Source organism: Ostrea edulis, chromosome 8 (genome assembly GCF_947568905.1).
Source record: "Ostrea edulis chromosome 8, xbOstEdul1.1, whole genome shotgun sequence".
NCBI lineage: Eukaryota > Metazoa > Mollusca > Bivalvia > Ostreida > Ostreidae > Ostrea > Ostrea edulis.
The window spans coordinates 31711632-31731976 of NC_079171.1; the positions used below are offsets into that span (position 1 = coordinate 31711632).

The 20345-nt window shown below is 35.3% G+C and overlaps 1 protein-coding gene across 2 annotated transcripts; it reads left to right on the forward strand.

The window, feature by feature from the left end:
• The first annotated feature begins 1792 nt into the window (after nt 1–1792).
• Nucleotides 1793–18738, forward strand: LOC125662750 (zinc finger protein OZF-like). Of its 2 annotated transcripts, XM_048895088.2 has the most exons (3): nt 1804–1869; nt 4615–4700; nt 16873–18738. In XM_048895088.2, the coding sequence occupies exon 3, from the start codon at nt 17154–17156 to the stop codon at nt 18549–18551; it is 1398 nt and encodes a 465-aa protein (XP_048751045.2). In that variant the 5' UTR covers nt 1804–1869; nt 4615–4700; nt 16873–17153; the 3' UTR covers nt 18552–18738. The 2 variants fall into 2 exon arrangements, with proteins under 2 accessions (XP_048751046.2, XP_048751045.2); XM_048895089.2 differs by lacking the exon at nt 4615–4700 and having other exon boundaries at nt 1793–1869.
• Nucleotides 18739–20345: the final 1607 nt, after the last annotated feature.

The window sequence follows — 20345 nt, forward strand, 5'->3', positions numbered from 1 at the left end:
ACCTGCCTTACATGTAACATACCCGCGTCCAATCTACCGTCTTGATCCATTCTTGAACCATACAGGCTTAATTCGAGTTGGAGGCCGTATTCATCATGGAAATTTCAGTCCAGAATTGACACACCCCACGATTCTCCCTAGAAAATCACCCTTAACAAATCTGTTGATTCGTCATCTTCATGAAAAAATTCAACATCAAGGACGTGGCATGACAACAAACGAAATTAGAGCCAATGAATATTGGATAATCGGATGTAGCTCAGCTGTATACTCACAGATATCCAAGTGCATAAAGTGTCTTAAGTTGCGAGCGAACACCGAAGTTCAAAAAATGAGTAATCTTCCAACCGACAGACTGTCCGAGGAAGCTCCCTTTACTTATAGTGCCGTTGATTTCTTTGGACCCTAGTATGTGAAGGAGGGACGCAAGGAGTTGAAACGTTATGGAGTTCTTTTTACATGTATGGCATGTCGAGCTATTCACATAGAGACTGTATGTTCTTTAGATACCAGTTCATTCATTAATGCATTACGCCAATTCGTTTCCATTAGAGGCCCAGTTAGACAACTGAGATGTGACAGAGGAACAAACTTTGTAGGAGCAGAACATGAACTTCGAGATGCAGTCAAAGAACATGACAACGATCAACTACAACAATACCTAACAAGTGATGGATGTGATTTCATTTCTTTCAAAATGAATGTTCCCTCTGCAAGCCACATGGGAGGTGTCTTGGAAAGGCAAATCCGTTCTGTAAGAAATGTGCTTTCTTCTGTCTCATAAAGTCCCCCCCCCCCCGTAACCACAATTCCTGGATCCGCCCCTGAATATGACCTTGAAGTAAACATGATATTTGTACTAAAAAGTTTGTTTAATTTTTCAAACGGCAAGAAGCAAAAAAAAAAAAAAAAAAAAAAATAAAATAAAATAAAAATAAAAATAAAATAAAAATAGATCTAATAATAAAATAAAATAAATAAATAAAAAAGAAAAACCCAACCAAAAAAAAACAAAACAAAAAAAACCAACAAACCTACCCCCAAACCATTAAATAGCTGAAAATTGCCCAAAAATGAAAACAAATGATGAAGCCTGTGGACGTTGTTATGTATTTAACTATAATACTAAGCAACATATTCAGACCCTGACTTGTAATTTAGAGATAACGTTATGTGATTTTCAAATTTGATACAATTAACCCACAAAACCAATATAAAATTCAGCCATGTTTTCTTTCTTCTAGTGAATCTTTCTTCTAGTGAATTGAGAAGAATGAAGTTTATATAAAAAAAATAATGATTATTACAATATTGTTTTCGAATCATTAGAACAGCATTCAAAATTATATAAATCTAAGCCTTTTCTTTTATTATCAAGTACCCCAGGAATTGTCTTAGAATGAATCACCAGAGGGCAAAATGTATCGGGGCAAATCGTCTTGTGTGGCGAATCACCCTGGGGCGAAACATAATTAGGTGCGAAACGTCTCGCACTCCGAATTCCGTACTGGGTAGGGTACAAATTCTCCAGAAGTCGAATAAAAAACGCAATTATCTGTACTTTATCCATGGTATTATTTTTTGGAATATTGTACAATAAAATAATGGAGTGCATTTCTTGAAATTTGTTGATCAAACCTTCAAAAATCCTTGAACAGAAATTATGTCAAGATGCTTTGTAAGAAATACTTTTCATTTTACAATGATTGTAGCAATAATGAGTTTTTAAAGTGATTTTTAAAACAAAACTCATGCTGACTCATATCATTATGGCACGAAGTCGCATTAATATTGATCGGGATCGACATTCTTAAGTTCAGTGTCAGCGTCAGATGTTCTGAGATTTCATAAAATTAGAAGATAAAACAGGTAAGTTCTGCAATTGTCTTCTACATTATGGGTATATGGGGGGGGGGGGGGGCGTTCTAACATTAGTGAGGACTTGTATCGAGACGCAGTCAGGTTATTTCAACTGCTAAAATATTTGAGGACTTCCAAAAGCAAGAATACGAGTAAACACTGTCACTGGTAAACTCGGCACTTCGTGAATTCGGCATCTACCAGTGTGCGAAACTAACTTTAAAGTCCTATAGACTTTCGGTCCATAGTCATTTTATTTCCTATAGACCACAACAAATTCCTATAGACCAAAATTTAACATGCAATATTCATTGTTAATATGTATACGGTGTGACCGTTGGACCGAGCGAAGCATGTAATGGTCATTGGAGTGTCCCAAGTGGTAATCATAATTCCGTTAAGTACGGTAGATTATATTCATTTAAAAATATATATTTTTAATGAAATTTTCCTTGCGCTAAAAACCCAGTAAGATCTCAATATTCAAGGGGTTTATATGGGGAGAACAGTTTTACAGGATCCGCCTATTCATTGAACGCGGGAAATAAAACGCAGGGCGACGTCAACTGTGCATTGTGACGTCACATTTAGCCTCGACTTTTTTCTCTTTTTCAAAGCAAACAATTATAAACAACAATAATACATTCCGTATGCAATGAAAAAGGCCGTTATAAAACTAAACAAAATTAACCAATAAATTAAAAATGGTAAAAAAGTAACCGTAATTTTATCGTATATTCTTATTCAAAGAAACTCATGAACTCGTTCATCTATTTAGTCGTATTACGGTGTTATATGTAATTATTTGCTAAAACCTGTTATAATGATAATTATACTATTCATTTTGAACAAATTGGGTGTTTAAATTACGAATTGCACGTCAGAGTCTTCTATTATTGGCATTCAAAATAAAACACGAATAACTGTTGAAGCAGGTAATGAAAAAATAAATGGCGGCGCCCATATGGATCACGAAAATTTCAGTGAACGTATATAGAGATTATCTCTTTTTCTTTTGCTGAATTTGACTTTTTTTTCTTTTACATACATGTTACCTTTAGAGCCTTGCTTCACGGACGGGCCTTCGGTCCGTCCGAGCTTCGCTCGGTATTAAAAAATAAATAATAGACACAAATTCGGTTTGGCAATTTGTTCAAAGTTTAATTATATTCTTTTTCAGTTTCATGCACGTCAAACTTTTCAATTAGAATTTCGTATACTTTTTCATTTTGTTTCATCTTAGTTTCACTGTCTGATTCTTCATCTAAGTCACTTCTACTCCGTTTCGTTTTCTCATGATTTTTTCTGCGATTTAGCCATGCTGGAACTTGTTGTACTGACCGCTTTCCGTTTGATTCAAGTGTGTGCACCTTCCACATATTTTTAAAACCATTCAAAAAGGACATTTGGAATTGGCATAAAAATGGCATACATTGAAGTAAATATCAAACTGACACCCCCCTGTTGAAAATGGAATAATCTGATTCGAATGATTTGTAATTACATTGTGGAACATTTATTACAGCTAAGGGGTGAACAAAAACATCAGCATACTACATATAACAGGCACGGATCCAGAAATTTTTTCCAGGGGGCGAGGGGGTCGAACCTTTTAACGTAACCGAACCCGCGATATCTCATTTTTCTTATAAATCATTATATTGTAATTTTTTTTATCTTTGCAAATTCCGGGGGGGGGGGGGTCTGGCTTCTCATATATGTTGGATAAGCAGCGGAGAACCAGTTTTTTACTTTTTTGCTCAGAATTCGTATAGACAAGTCGGTCTATAGCTATTTCAGATTGTTATAGACCGACTCGATTTTCTATAGACATTGTCTATCGGTCTATGGTTAATTTCGCACACTGCATTTACCCTAGTAAATTCAGCACCTCATTAACTCGACGTGATCACATCTAGTTAACTCGACTTATTGAACAATGATTAATTAAAGTTCCTTACAGCGTGGTCGTTTCTATGGGTAGCAACATGAGGTGAATTTTAAAAAACAAAAATTTTTCAATATTTTATTCAATATCCCACTCATGACAATTTGAATGTGCTGATTTCAAAATTAATAAACATGTAAGAATAACTCTTTTCCTAGTCCGAAATATCTGAGGTTTTCCTGCCTTTTTTATGATTTTGATATTTACCGTCCATTCCAGTAAGTATTATCATAGTCATAAGAAAGCCAGGAAAACCTCAGATATTTTGGACTAGGCTCTACTCTTTTCCTAATTGCTGTGGAAACGAGGGGGTTATTTGTAATAGGTCTTTCCAATCCCCCTCATTTCTGTCCAAAAGTAAATTTACTAGCAGTAAGGCATTTCACCCCTTTAGAACCTCTAGGTGTTTTACAAAATGAGGTGACACATGCGCTGAAGTCATTGTTTATCATGGAGACAAATTTGATAGCAAAAGAATGTAGTGTTTGAAATGACGATGATTATCGTTGCTTTAGTGTGGAATTAAATGGTTTCATTTATATTCCCTTGCGGAAAAAATCATTTATGAATTGATTTATGTAAGTTTTTGAACGATTCACATCAAATGTAAGCTGAAATAAATTCAAACCGAAGCATGACTGACTTCCCACATACTTTATGAAGGCTTGGACAGAAACGAGGGGGATACAAAAGACCTATTATAAATAACCCCCTCGTTTCCACAGAAATTGCTCTTTCCCCTGCATCACAAATGACAGGCACACACTTCATGCTTTTCTATGATGCTATTTTTCTGACTTGTGTAGATATTTGACCTCATGTAATAATGGTAAAAACAGATCTAAGTTCAGAAGATTATGCCTATTTTACCTTTTTGAGAGATATACAAAAAGTGAATATGACTTTATTTTATTGAAAATATAAGTATCGATATTACTTTAAAATACTATATAAATATACCTACCCTCCGCCATTTTAGCTTTCTGGTATCAAACAAGGAAAATGACCAGGGTTTGATATTAACACTAGCCATTGGCGACCAAATTTCTGAGTGGGTGCAATTCAAAATATGGTTGAAGTTGTCCACATAGTGATTTGAAAATTTACGAAATAAGTATTTGTTTTTCGATCGCTTCATTTGTTTTTCTTTTGAAAAAGTTCACGATACAAAGCATTTCATAATTAACTTTTTGAAACAAATCTCTGTAAAAGTGATGCTAAGTTACCAACAATGTGATGATTTATAAATGGGTTCAGTCAACCCAAGAAAGAAAAAATACAGACATGAAAGAGTATTACAGTGATTGCACTAAGACAAAAAGACTGGAAGTTCTTGGAATCATGGAAGATCATCCAACCGTGGCTAGAAAACGCGGAAGTGGGTATGACTTATTTATATTGTAAGTTCATACTTCAGGGAAAAGGTTAGGCCTGTGACTCCCACTCATGTCTAGAAAACCTGCATGGGGTGTTTGGTGTAGTGACGTATATAGTGGCAGGGTTGGGCGGTCAAAAACGCCCCCAGTTTTAACCAGTGGTTTTAACCGGTTTTAACCATCCCGGTCAATACTCCCCAAGTGGTCAATACTGGTCAATAATGGTCTATTGTGATTTAAACTGTCCATTTTCCTATTTTTGTACATTTCTTGCAAAGATAAATTAAGTCTTTTCATTATATGGATCAATTGTTAATTAATATTTTTTGTTAGATAATCAAATGTAATTTCATAAGTTTAATATATTTGGTTTGTTGAAACTGACCGAAATATCTTCAGTACCAACCAGAGGGTCACAGTTCTATAGCATAGCTTGACGATTGGAGACAGACCTTTTACTACATGTACATGTACCTGGACAGATTAAGAATAAAAGGTAGCTGGACATTACCTGAGCACAGGACACAGAGTTGACAGGTGTTAATAAGCATAGGCTGGGACCAGAGATGACCTGAGTGTGCCTGTTATTGTTATGAAAACATCACCAACACACACCCTCAAATGTTTATTCAACAGTTAAAATGAAGATTGATGAAACAATACTTATATAGGCAGTTCTTGTTAAACTAAGGAATTTGAACAGAAACTTTTACATCTTCCCCAATACGCCGGTTTCGAGATACGTCCAAGTTATTTCCCTTTGGAGAACTCTCGTACATAGTAAGGCGCGAAAGAATTTGTTTACTCGCGGGAGTGGGACAGATATTCATCACAGCGTAAGTGAATGTACTCAGTAAGTTTCTCATACGCTGTTTGATAACCCGAATTCGACTGATACACAAACTAAGTAAGTGATAAGTATTTAGGGAGTAATTAAATACATAGAATTCTTATCCTATCACGTTATTTCGCTGGTCATAAGTACTATATCCAAGATATTTCTTGCAAATATGACATTGTTTGTATGTTTCCTCTTCGGTAAAACATTTCTTTCGATAGTATTTAGTATTTCCCACATTTACATATTTAAAGAGAAGCCGCTTTTAATACATTTCATCGTCTTCCTCGTTGGCTGCATATCCACTCTGTCCCACTTAGGTATTCAAAGTTCCACTAAATGCACCTCCTATACAGAAGAGTTCGTATCTCGAAACTGGCGTATTCAACAGAGTCATTTGTACATTATTTAATATTATGACTTATAAGTATATTATAAACTGATAGTGCATGTTATGAATTACAGTATTTACCATAATGGTCACGTAAACATTTAAATTAAATAAATAACACAGACTATAATGACCAAATAATCTTCAATCGACCAGTATTAACCAGTATTGACCGGTTTTAACCAGTATTGACCACCGGCCCGGTCATTACTCATATTGACCACTTTTTTGCCAACCCTGTATAGTGGTCAGTACTCAGTAGGTCTTTCATGATTTCAGGAACTTCTGTTTAAAATTTGATAGGTATAAACAAATTACTTTTAATGTGCTCTACAAGGGTAAGAAGAGGAACGCAACGATGAGACACAATGAACTTAAATGAGAGTATGTCTGTAAAATAAAAAATCGAAAAACAAAACAATATGATTATAAGCTCGATAGCTAAAATTTTTTGTTTTTATTTTTTTTTTTTGATTAATTAGAAACACAGTATATGCATGTTAGAATCTAAAAAGCAAATTGATGAAAATAAATTTTTAGTCATTTTTAGCTCACCTGAGCTGAAAGCTCAAGTGAGCTTTTCTGATCACCCGTATTCCGGCGTCCGTCCGTCTGTAAACTTTTCACATTTTCAACTTCTTCTCAACAACCACTGGGCCAATTTCAACCAAAGTTGGCACAAAACATCCTTAGGTAAAGGGAATTCTAAATTGTTAAAATAAAGGGCCAGGCCACCTTCCAAGGGGAGATAATCAAGAAAAGGTAAAAATAGGGTAGGGTCATTAAAAAATCTTCTTCTCAAGAACCACTGGGCCAGAAAAGATGAAATGTATATGAAAGCTTCCTTATATAATGCAGATTCTAAATTGTTAAAATCATGGCCCCCGGGGGTCAGATGGGGCCACAATAGGGGATCAAAGTTTTACATACAAATATATAGGGAAAATCTTTAAAAATCTTCTTCTCAAGAACCACTGAGCCAGAAAAGCTGAGATTTATATGAAAGCTTCCTTATATAATGCAAATTCTAAATTGTTAAAATCATGGCCCCCGGGGCTCGGATGGGGCCACAATAGGGGATCAAAATTTTACATACAAATATATAGGAAAAATCTTTAAAAATCTTCTTCTCAAGAACCACTGAGCCAGAAAAGCTGAGATTTATATGAAAGCTTCCTTATATAATGCAGATTCTAAATTGTTAAAATCATTGCCCCCGGGGGTCGGATGGGGCCACAATAGGGGATCAAAGTTTTACATACAAATATATAGGAAAAATCTTTAAAAATCTTCTTCCCAAGAACCACTGAGCCAGAAAAGCTGAGATTTATATGAAAGCTTCCTGATATAATGCAGATTCTAAATTGTTAAAATCATGGCCCCCGGGGGTCGGATGGGGCTACAATAGGGGGTCAAAGTTTTACATACAAATATATAGGAAAAATCTTTAAAAATCTTCCCAAGAACCACTGAACCAGAAAAGCTGAGGTTTATATGAAAGCTTCCTGATATAGTACAGATTCTAAATTGTTAAAATCATGCCCCCCGGGGGTCGGATGGGGCCACAATAGGGGATCAAAATTTTACATACAAATATATAGGGAAAATCTTTAAAAATCTTCTTCTCAAGAACCACTGAGCCAGAAAAGCTGAGATTTATATGAAAGCTTCCTTATATAATGCAGATTCTAAATTGTTAAAATCATTGCCCCCGGGGGTCGGATGGGGCCACAATAGGGGGTCAAAGTTTTACATACAAATATATAGGAAAAATCTTTAAAAATCTTCTTCCCAAGAACCACTGAGCCAGAAAAGCTGAGGTTTATATGAAAGCTTCCTGATATAGTACAGATTCTAAATTGTTAAAATCATGCCCCCCGGGGGTCGGATGGGGCCACAATAGGGGATCAAAATTTTACATACAAATATATAGGGAAAATCTTTAAAAATCTTCTTCTCAAGAACCACTGAGCCAGAAAAGCTGAGATTTATATGAAAGCTTCCTGATATAGTACAGATTCTAAATTGTTAAAATCATGCCCCCCGGGGGTCGGATGGGGCCACAATAGGGGATCAAAATTTTACATACAAATATATAGGGAAAATCTTTAAAAATCTTCTTCTCAAGAACCACTGAGCCAGAAAAGCTGAGATTTATATGAAAGCTTCCTTATATAATGCAGATTCTAAATTGTTAAAATCATGGCCCCCGGGGGTCGGATGGGGCCACAATAGGGGATCAAAGTTTTACATACAAATATATAGGAAAAATCTTTAAAAATCTTCTTCCCAAGAACCACTGAGCCAGAAAAGCTGAGATTTATATGAAAGCTTCCTGATATAATGCAGATTCTAAATTGTTAAAATCATTGCCCCGGGGGGTCGGATGGGGCCACAATAGGGGGTCAAAGTTTTACATACAAATATATAGGGAAAATCTTTAAAAATCTTCCCAAGAACCACTGAGCCAGAAAAGCTGAGGTTTATATGAAAGCTTCCTGATATAGTACAGATTCTAAATTGTTAAAATCATGCCCCCCGGGGGTCGGATGGGGTCACAATAGGGGATCAAAATTTTACATACAAATATATAGGAAAAATCTTTAAAAATCTTCCCAAGAACCACTGAGCCAGAAAAGCTGAGGTTTATATGAAAGCTTCCTGATATAGTACAGATTCTAAATTGTTAAAATCATACCCCCCGGGGGTCGGATGGGGCCACAATAGGGGATCAAAGTTTTACATACAAATATATAGGAAAAATCTTTAAAAATCTTCTTCTCAAGAACCACTGAGCCAGAAAAGCTGAGATTTATATGAAAGCTTCCTTATATAATGCAAATTCTAAATTGTTAAAATCATGGCCCCCGGGGGTCGGATGGGGCCACAATAGGGGATCAAAGTTTTACATACAAATATATAGGAAAAATCTTTAAAAATCTTCTTCTCAAAAACCACTGAGCCAGAAAAGCTGAGATTTATATGAAAGCTTCCTTATATAATGCAAATTCTAAATTGTTAAAATCATGCCCCCCTTGGGTCGGATGGGGCCACAATAGAGGATCAAAGTTTTACATACAAATATATAGGGAAAATCTTTAAAAATCTTCTTCTCAAGAACCATTGGGCCAAAGAAGTACACATTTACATGAAAGCTTTCTGACATAGTGTAGATTCAAGTTTGCAAAAACCATGGCCTCCAGGGGAAGGTTTGGGGCCATAATAGGGACTACGGTTTTACATGCAAATAGATATGGAAAATCTTCTGATATGGACCAAGGTGACTCAGGTGAGCGATGTAGCCCATGGGCCTCTTGTTTAGCTCAACTGAGCTGAAAGCTCTTGAAAGTGAGATTTCTCTGATCACTTAATTGTTTTCCATCGTTTGTCTGTCCATCTGTCTGTAAACATTGTCACATTTTCGACTTCTCCAAAACCACTTAGTTTCAATCAGAGCTCCAGATAAGGTGTGTAAGAGTGTAAATACTCATTCATTTTTACCAAAATACGCATTTGAGTTGAAAATCAGGTGTACAATTACGCATTAGTGAATGTAAATATGCTTCGCAATACTAAAGTAATGCGTATGTATGATAGAATGATATAAGTACGAATTATCTATTCATAAGAATTGAGGTTAGCTCAGTGCTTGATCTTGCATGAAATATAATCTCTCTGAAAAATGTTTGATGACAATGACAATTTTGAAAGATGGCTGAGAGATAACTCAAAACAACTGTATTATGTATAATCTAATTGTTATTATACTTCTTTCTGAAAGAGGTAGAGTGTGGTCGAAAGCACAGGAAAAAAACTTAATATATTATCAATCGTAGACAATTGATTGCTGCTACGTAGCACAGAAAATGTCACCGGACAAACGATACTTCTTCCGTTAACTTAAAAGTTTTTTACTGAAAGGCCCCTCCTACAGCATTGTCTCACTAACTATTTAAAAGTATTTGCGAGAATGGGAGTCACACATTTATTTACCGACTTCCGTCACACATGCATTCATTTACACAGGTGGAGGAAAACCAATTCTTGGTTAACGGTACAAGGGAGGGGAATCCGACAGTAATTTTCAGTGAAAACAAAGTGCAAAAATATATATGAGCAGAATTAGGTACGTCTAAATTTTAAAAAAAAATGCTATTATAAAAAGACACAATATCTTTTGACTGTGAAACTGATATTTTTATGCCCCCGAGATCAAAGACCGGGGGCATATTGTTTTTATCCTGTCTGTCATTCTGTCTGAAACTTTAACCTTGCTAATAACTTTTGAACAGTCAGTGATAGAGCTTTGATATTTCACGTGAGTATTTCTTGTGACAAGACCTTTCCATGGGTACCAACATTTTTGACCCCGTGACCTTGGAGTTTGACATACTTTTTGAAAACTTTAACCTTGCTAATAACTTTTGAACAGTTAGTGATAGAGCTTTGATATTTCACATGAGTATTCCTTCTGACAAGACCTTTCCGTGGGTACCAGCATTTTTGACCCCGTGACCTTGACCTTGGAGTTTGACCTACTTTTTGAAAACTTTAACCTTGCTAATAACTTTTGAACAGTAAGTGATAGAGCTTTGATATTTCACATGAGTATTCTTTATGACAAGACCTTTCCGTGGGTACCAACATTTTTGACCCCGTGACCTTGACCTTGGAGTTTGATATACTTTATGAAAACTTTAACCTTGCTAATAACTTTTGAACAGTAAGTGATAGAGCTTTGATATTTCACATGAGTATTCCTTCTGACAAGACCTTTCCGTGGGTACCAGCATTTTTGACCCCGTGACCTTGACCTTGGAGTTTGACATACTTTATGAAAACTTTAACCTTGCTAATAACTTTTGAACAATAAGTGATAGAGCTTTGATATTTCACGAGTATTCCTTGTGACAAGACCTTTCCGTGAGTACCAATATTTTTTACCCTGTGACCTTGACGTTGGAGTTTGACCTACTTTTTGATAACTTTAACCTTGTTAATAACTTTTGAACAATAAGAGATAGAGCTTTGATATTTCACATGAGTATTCCTTGTGACAAGACCTTTCCGTGGGTACCAACATTTTTGACCCCGTGACCTTCACGTTTGACCTACTTTTTGAAAACTTTAACCTTGTAAATACCTTTTGAACAGTAAGTGATAGAGCTTTGATATTTCACATGAGTATTCCTTGTGACAAGACCTTTCCGTGGGTACCAACATTTTTGACCCCGTGACCTTGACCTTGGAGTATGACCTACTTTTTGAAAACTTTAACCTTGCTAATAACATTTGAACAGTAAGTGATAGAGCTTTGATATTTCACATGAGTATTCCTTGTTACAAGATCGTTCCGTTGGTATTGAACCTTTTGACCTTGACATTTGACCTACTTTAATTTTTTTTTACATTGGTCATAACTTCTAAATGGTAAATATTAGAGCTTTCATATTGTACATGAGCATTTCTTTTGACAAGATCTTTCTACTGGTACCAAGATATTTGCCCTTGTGACCTTGGCCATCTTCGGAATTGGCCATTATCGGGGACATTTGTGTTTCACAAACACATCTTGTTTGGTCAAAAATGTTTTTTGTTTCTCGGTTATAACAGTTTAATTTACAGTATATGACAAATAGTTTTGTTTGTTTGTTTGGTGTTTATGAAATTTATTCTATACTGTACATAAAAACTTGTATATTTATGGGTGAAAATCCTTGGTAGTTCTTTTTATCATAAACTCTTCATTGTCATTGGGATTTTGAAATTTATCATTGAGGTATTAAATTTTAATATGTCTCACACTCGGTCACATAATATCTGATTATTTTTAGATTAAGTGATTGAATTCTGTATTAGTGACAAAACAGCAAATATCAGTAAATGAACATAATACTCTTTTGACTTTTTCTGGAAAGCAAAATACTCATTGATTTGAAAATCAGGGGGTAAATACTTTTTGTGGTAAAAAATTAACTTGAGCTCTGTTCAATTGATTGTGGCAAAGAGCATCCTTGGGAGAAGGGCTTTTAGGTTTGTTCAAATGAAGGATCATGCCACCTTTAAAGGGGAGATAATCACAAAAAAGGCAAAAAATAGGGTGGGGTCATGTAAAAATCCTCTTCTCAAGAACCACTGGGTTAGAAGAGCTGGAATTTGCATGGAATTTAGAAAGAGCAGGTAGTTGTTTAATAAAATTGTAAGTTTGATGATCGCAGGGGTAGGGGATTTAGTTTAGTATCATGGTGGGGCCAAAATGGTCAATTTCCAAATGTTTGAATAATAGAAATTTTCAAATACTTCTTTATAACTATCATTTGAATTCTTTTCAAATTTGGTATGAAGCATCTTTGGAATAAAGGAGCAAGAATTTTAAATGTTAGGATTTTTGCACCTCAACAGCCTTAGGAGCGGAGCAAAAACTGTCCAAAATTTACCAATTTCCAAATATATCTTCTTCTGTAGAACCGCTCATGTGTAAGTAAAACTAAATGCATAGCAGGACTCAAAATTAACATATATATATACCTGTCAGCCGGTGACTGGTTAAAAGTCAGACGGACTGACTGACATTTGTTTTAATCAGTCAGATGGGACTGATCAATTTCCTAAAATGTCATTTTGGAAAAATACTTATGGAATCTTAAACACATATCTGTCATTCCTCTGTAGATATCAGATCAGATGAACCAGATTAGTAAATAGAAATCTCACATCAGCATTTTTCCCCTTATATAACTGGTACCGATAAACAGTACCATTCCCAATGCCAAAAATTGTTGATTTTTCCCCATTTTGAAACTAAAAATTCCCAATCACTTGCCGAAAAATAGACTGTTGACATCGTAATTTACTTAATCTGAAATGTTGTACAAGCTAACTAAAATGTTCACTTCCAGTATTAAATCGAAAGTACAGATCATGCAGTGCACGTGTTGTAGAGCTAAGACAATTCTAGAACAAGCCTATGATGATTCCTGATGTCTCACAACATTACAGCAAGTTATTACCATTAAAAAAATGTTTGTTCTCTATTATTTTTCCTTTTTAGTTCAAATTATTTGCTTATACATTGGTAGAAAATTCTCAGTTTATTCAATTTTGATGCTATCTTTCACAATTGAATGGGTACCAGTACCAGTGGGTAGGGGTAAAAACCTGCATATAATTGTTACAATATTCTCTGTAGGGGTGTGTATTGCTCAAGATTTTCCAATACGATGCGATATCCGATATATTGGATTTATAATGTAGTTAAGCATTTTTTGAAGTAAAATATCAAAATATTTTTTAAAAAAAAATGAAGTGGTTTAATATCTTTTATTTCATAACAAAACAAACAATGACAATTAAAGTCTGAAGAAACTCCAATATGTCACAATTTCAAAGCGGGTATTAAAGTCTGAAGAATCTCTAATGTCACAATGTAAAAGTGGGGGTTAAAGTCTGCAATCGTGTTCCTGTTAGAAGCCATTTTTAAATTATGAACTTCAATCCCGACTATTAAAAGGGCTATTTTTAAACCCGACATTATATCGTATCGTATAATCACCGTATTGTATATCGCTGGACAGACGTATACCGGTACATTTCGATATATCAATATATTGATTCACCCCTAATTCTCTGAGTCATATCGAGTTAAATTCTATTATTTAATTTGATACACTGTAACATGAATGAAATATATTTGATTATTTCTGAAAAACTCTGGTGGACTGGTAAATTTTTCTGCAGACAGGATGAAATTATACCCTATCAGTCCAGCTGGACTGGTGACATAACAAGTTAGTTTCAAGCCCTGCATAGTGATGAAGAGGAGGAAAGTCTACCAAAATTGTAAATTTCATGATTCCTGGGGTAGGGGTTTTGACCCCTGGGTCTTCTGATATGATATGGCTTGTATGATTCATCATAAAAATTTGCATGTACATATTAACAAAGAGGATGAGCCAATGTAATTGCATATATATTAACTTTCATCTACTTTTATTGGAAGCCATCATCCTATAAAAGTATGTTATGTAGTTGGACTGTGCATGCTGTTGTTACTCTGCATTGGGCAGAATTGGATTAATTAACATATATATCTAATAATATACTATCCAGCAAAGGCCCAAATTTGAAGTCTTGGTGATGTCTCCATTTAAGTGAAAATTTTCAAAAGAGACATTATAAAACAAGATTCAATCAATCTTCTCTAGAACCACTTGGCCAGAAAAGTTGAAATTTACATGAAGGCATCCTGATGTAAGGCAGATTCAAGTTTGTAAAAATCATGGCCATCATGGGTAGGGTAGGGCCACAATAGGGGATCAAAGTTATATGTTCAAATATATTTAAGGACGTACATCTTTTAAAATCTCCTCGGGAAGCAATAAGCCAGAGAAGTTTACATTTACATGAATGCTTCCTGACTTAGTGCAGATTCAAGTTTGTAAAAATCATGGCCTCCAGGGGTAGGTTGGGGCCACAATACGGACTAAGGTTTTATGTACATGCAAATATATATGGAAAGTCTTCATACATGGGCCAAAGTAACTCAGTTGAGCGATGTGACCCTTGCATGGGCTTGTTATTATCCAGTTAAAATTTGATTACACATTTATGTCTTGTTCTTTATTGCAATCCATGCTGCTGGTTGACACAGGAAACTTGTCACAAACTTTTGCGATTGACTCTCGAAATATCACATACCAGTGTCAATTTCTTGGACATGCCAATTAAAGTAGCTCCATCCTCATGTGACTTATCAATATTAATGGTTGAAAGTGGAAAAACTTTATCAAATTCCACTCAATATAGTTTAATTTAATTAATAACCAAAGAAAATGTATATCTAAATTACGATCTTTTTAAAGATGTCAGACATACAAAAACAGAAGTATACATCAACATCAGAAAATCACACATTTTTGTTAAACAGAATAATAAAAATAGATAAAAACTTGTTGAAATGACAAAATTTAAATATCAACCGTTTTGAAAAAACTGCTAATTCATAAATATGTATAGATTAATTGTGGATATTAGGGAAAACAATGTATAATAGACATCCAGTAGAGAAATTCCTGCATAGGAGTTATTGCCCTTGTCAACATTTTTTAAATCATAAATAATTGATTATCTATGGAAAATATAAACTTTTTCAGTATTAATAGTTTACGAAATTTTTTATTATATACAGAGAATAAAATTCCCCAGAAAGATATATTTCTCTCAGGCACAAAGTTTAAATTATTAAGATTTTTGCAAAAACCTATGACATCACATGAGGATCGATCGACCTTAACAAAAGGATAAGGTGTTTAGATACTCGAAGATTACTGGTCACATAATCAAATCTTGGCTTACACTTTCCAGCACCTGCACAGGTACATTCTTCATAGTACATTAGTTTAAAGGGCCTTACCATCATCTAAGTAATTATGCTAGCTATCAAGCTGTACCACAAATTACCCCGGTATTATTACAAAGATTACAAAAAACTGAATATGAACATAAATAAATCAGAAATTGAACCTGTGTATGTCGAAAACTAGCTATTTTTCAATAAAAAAGAATCATCTGAAAAAAATTGATTTTCAAAAAAAAAGCAGTACCCATCATATGAACACAAAATTTAATTCATATGTAAAGGAGTAGAATGAACAGTATGTGTCACTTTAACTAAAGACAGCAGGATGAATTATGTAATTACTTGAATTCACGCGTCCTATGTTGCATATATGCAGTTAACATATGTGCATAAGATGGACCCCTTGTGAGAGAAGCCTGACTATACACGTTACTAAAAATTTCTGTAATGAGGCAATGCAAGTGACTGACCAAAGCTATATTAAAACTGTTGGGTTTAAATAAAATAGGATATTTCTGAGTGCTAGGATACTGTTAATTTTCAAATATCTTCAGAATAATCTTGACAAACAAACCAAGCATGACTCGTGTCTCCATTTTGGTTTATATTCCGTGTGAAATAGACACTTATAATTCCATGAGAAGGCTTAGCAGTGTCAAACATACTGCTGATTTGAATTTGATAATGATAATTTTAAAACCAAACAAGATTGGATGTGAAGAAAATTCCTGATTCCCCCCCCCACCCCCACCCCAACCCCCCAGAAAAGTTTTTGTGAAATCAGGGGGGGGGGGGGGGGGATGAGTCCATGGATCTGTAAAATGAAAAATTTAATTTCTCTCGCCTAATTGGAAATAATTTTGCAGGCAGGTGGAACTAGAAAACGGGATTGAACCCAAGTTTGCAACAAATTTATATTTATTGTATGATGAAAGCAAAGTCAATTTCTAAAGAAAAATAAGAGACAAGATTCAGTGAATGCAAATACAAATAATGTATTTTGAATTGTATGATATTAATTGGCTACCATGTTGTTTGATATCAACTTCACAATGCTCTCCAAAGCAGAATTGTATGGAAGTATGTATTTTTGTATTGCAGAAATCCAATCCACCCATTGAAAGAGACTCAAATTCATGTATATAGTTGTCAATACCAGAGTCTGTAAAGACATGCTTACTATTAATACTGGAAGATCCATACATTGCTGAAGAAGATCTGGTTGACAACATGGGAATTGTTTTAATAAAATGAATTGTCCAAATGAAAATGACCTTCAGATGGCTGTTGTTTCATTTTCCCAACCAATGAGCAACTCTTTCCTAATTTAGAGGCGTGTATTAATTTTCCTGTGCATAAAATATCAATCTTTGGGTCTGAATATGTCTTCTACAGATTTAACTAGTGCGAATGAAAAAGACAATGGGTGTAACGAGTTTGTAGATTCTGTCTGTGTAACAGAAAGTTTACAGAAGTGTACTATGATACAGGGAAATAGTCCACCTAATGATCAGAAAAATGATTTACAGGAAAACATCAACACACGTAGTGATGAACTTTATCAATGTGATGTCTGTGGAAAGGTTTTTAAATGGACAACGAAGTTAGAAATACATATGAGGATACATACTGGTGAGAAACGTCATGAATGTGAAGTCTGTGGAAAGGCATTCAGTCGAATAGGAAACTTGCAGATACACATGAGGACACATACTGGTGATAAACCTTATAAATGTGATGTCTGTGGGAAGACATTCAATCAGACAGGAATCTTACAGACACATATGAGAACACATACTGGTGATAAACCTTATGAATGTAATGTTTGTGGGAAGGCATTTCGTCATACAGGAACATTTCAGACACACATGAGAACGCATACTGGTGATAAACCTTATGAATGTGATGTCTGTGGGAAGGCATTCACTCATTCAGGAGCCTTACAGACACATATGAGAACACACACTGGTGATAAAACTTATGAAAGTAATGTTTGTGGGAAGACATTCGGTCAGACAGAAAACTTGCAGGCACACATGAGAACACGTACTGGTTATATACATTATGAATGTAATGTTTGTGGGAAGGCATTCAATCGAAAAGGAACATTACAGAGACACATGATGACACATACTGGTGATAAACCTTATAAATGTGATATATGTGAAAAGGCATTCATTCAGACAGGAAACTTCCATATACACATGAGAACACATACTGGTGATATACCTTATGAATGTAATGTTTGTGGGAAGGCATTCAATCGAAAGGGAACATTACAAAGACACATGATGACACATACTGGTGATAAACCTTATAAATGTGATGTCTGTGGAAAGGCATTCCGTTGGACAGGAAACTTGCAGGCACACATGAAGACACATACTGGTGATAAACTTTATGAATGTGAAGTCTATGGAAAGGCATTCAATCGGTCAGGAATTTTACAGAAACACATGAGAACACACTCCGATAAACCTTGTGAATGTGAAGTCTGTGGAAAGGCATTCCGTCAGACAGGAAACTTGAAGGCACACATGAGAACACATACTGGTGAAAAACCTTATATATGCAATGTCTGTGGTAAGGCGTTCAGTCTAACAGGAAACTTGGAGAAACACATTAGAACACATACTGGTGATAAACCTTATGAATGTGGTGTCTGTGGGAAGGCATTTCATGAGGAAGGCATCTTACAGAGACACATGATAATACATAGTGGTAATAAATGTGATGGTTTTGGAAAAACATTCAGTCAGAAAGGAAACTTACAAATATAATATATGCTGAAGTTCCTCATTGACAATAAATTCGTAGTCTTTGGTGATCAAGTTCTCCAACAGTCTTTTGGAATTCCCATGGACATGATTTCGACGATGTTTTATCTAGTAACAATAATCGTTTTCATTCATATGTTGATTTAATATTTCCCTGTGAACTCGAGATAAAAGACCCCAAAGAATCTTCCACATTTCCTTAGATATTTTTTTTTGAAAATGAATAACTCACAACTCCCATATTCTATGTAGCAATATTCCATTATAATCTTCCTATTACATTTGGTACCCTTGACTACCCCTGGACTTGCAGGTGAAAATCCTGCCAGGGGCAAAAGAACCTGGGTTGTGTGTCTTTGAGGGCAAAGACAATTTAAGGAGGGAGGAATGTAGCGGTCAACCAGGTTCGATCGCCAGATGCCAATATAGCTCAGTTAGTAGAACACCTGATTCATGGGACCTGGGTTCAAATCTCTGTCTGGTCCGTTGCATTTTCTGTTTTCCCATTACAACTTTAAATATAGCACTCTCCTTTATACTTAAATATAAAATCTTCTCAAGAACCACTGGGCCAGTAGAGCTGAAATTTACCTGAGAGTGTCCCGACATTGTTCAGATTCAAATTTGAGAAAATCATACTCCCCATGGGTAGGATATGGCCACAATAGGGGTAAATTTTTGCATACAAATATATAGAGAAAATCTAATCAAGAGACATTGGACCAAAGAAGTTAAAAGTTATATGAATTTGACTTCCTGATATAATGCAGATTCAAGTTTGTTAAAATAATGGCCCCTGGGAGTTGGTTGGGATCATAATAGTGACCAAAGATATCCATGCGAATATGTAGGGTAAATCTTTAAATATGAACCAAGGTGAGCGGTGTGGTCCATGAGCCTAATGTTTACCTCTTGGGTTTAGCACAAACAAGGTTTGAACTTACAATCTCCTGTTACAAAATGAAAGCTCTACTGGCTGTTCGTGTTTAATGATGTGTGACAGCACTTGACGACAAATGGGTGATAACTACATTTTTACCATTCATTAGGGAGTGATAACTACAGGTAGTGAGGGATAGCTCAATGGGTTTTCGGGTTCTTAAGCAGCAAACATGACTTCAATCTGGTTGTTAAAATGAACAGTCTTTAGTTCACTTGAGCCAAAGACTCAAGTGAGCTTTTCTTATCAAAATTTGTCTGTTGGCGGTGGCGACGGCATAAACTTCTCACATTTTTTACTTCTTCTCAAGAGCTGCTGGGCCAATTTCAACCAAACTTGCCACAAAGCATCCTTGGGTGAAGGGCTTTCAAGTTTTTTGTACTAATGTATAGGATAAATCTTTAAAAATCTTCTTCTCAAGAACCACTGAGCTAGGAAAGCTGAGATTTACATGAAAGCTTCCTGACATATTTCAGATTTCAATTTGTTAAAATCATGGATCCCAAGGGTAGGATGGGGTAACAAGGAGGGGATCAAAGGTTTGCATACAAATATATAGGGAAAATCTTTAAATATGAGCCAAGGTGAATCAGGTGAGCGATGTTGCTCTTGGGCTTCTTGTTCTTAAATGAGGTCAGTGATCAAACTTATCATTTCTATAAAGAGCAAGAAATTGGGAGTAGGTCAACCTCTAACCTTTGAAACATACCAGATGTTCAATGAGGTAAAGTAAGCATCCCCTGTTGCATTAGAAGTCTTCTTCCCTACCATTGGCAGAATTGGAATGTTGAAAGCTTGAGTAACGAAAAAGTGAAGACGTTAAACAGTGGTCAATCCTATACTTTTTATGAAAGAAC

Excerpts from the sequence above, each read along its gene's own strand:
- LOC125662750 (XM_048895089.2), top strand. The coding sequence starts at position 17,154 with ATGTCTTCTACAGATTTAACTAGTGCGAATGAAAAAGACAATGGGTGT.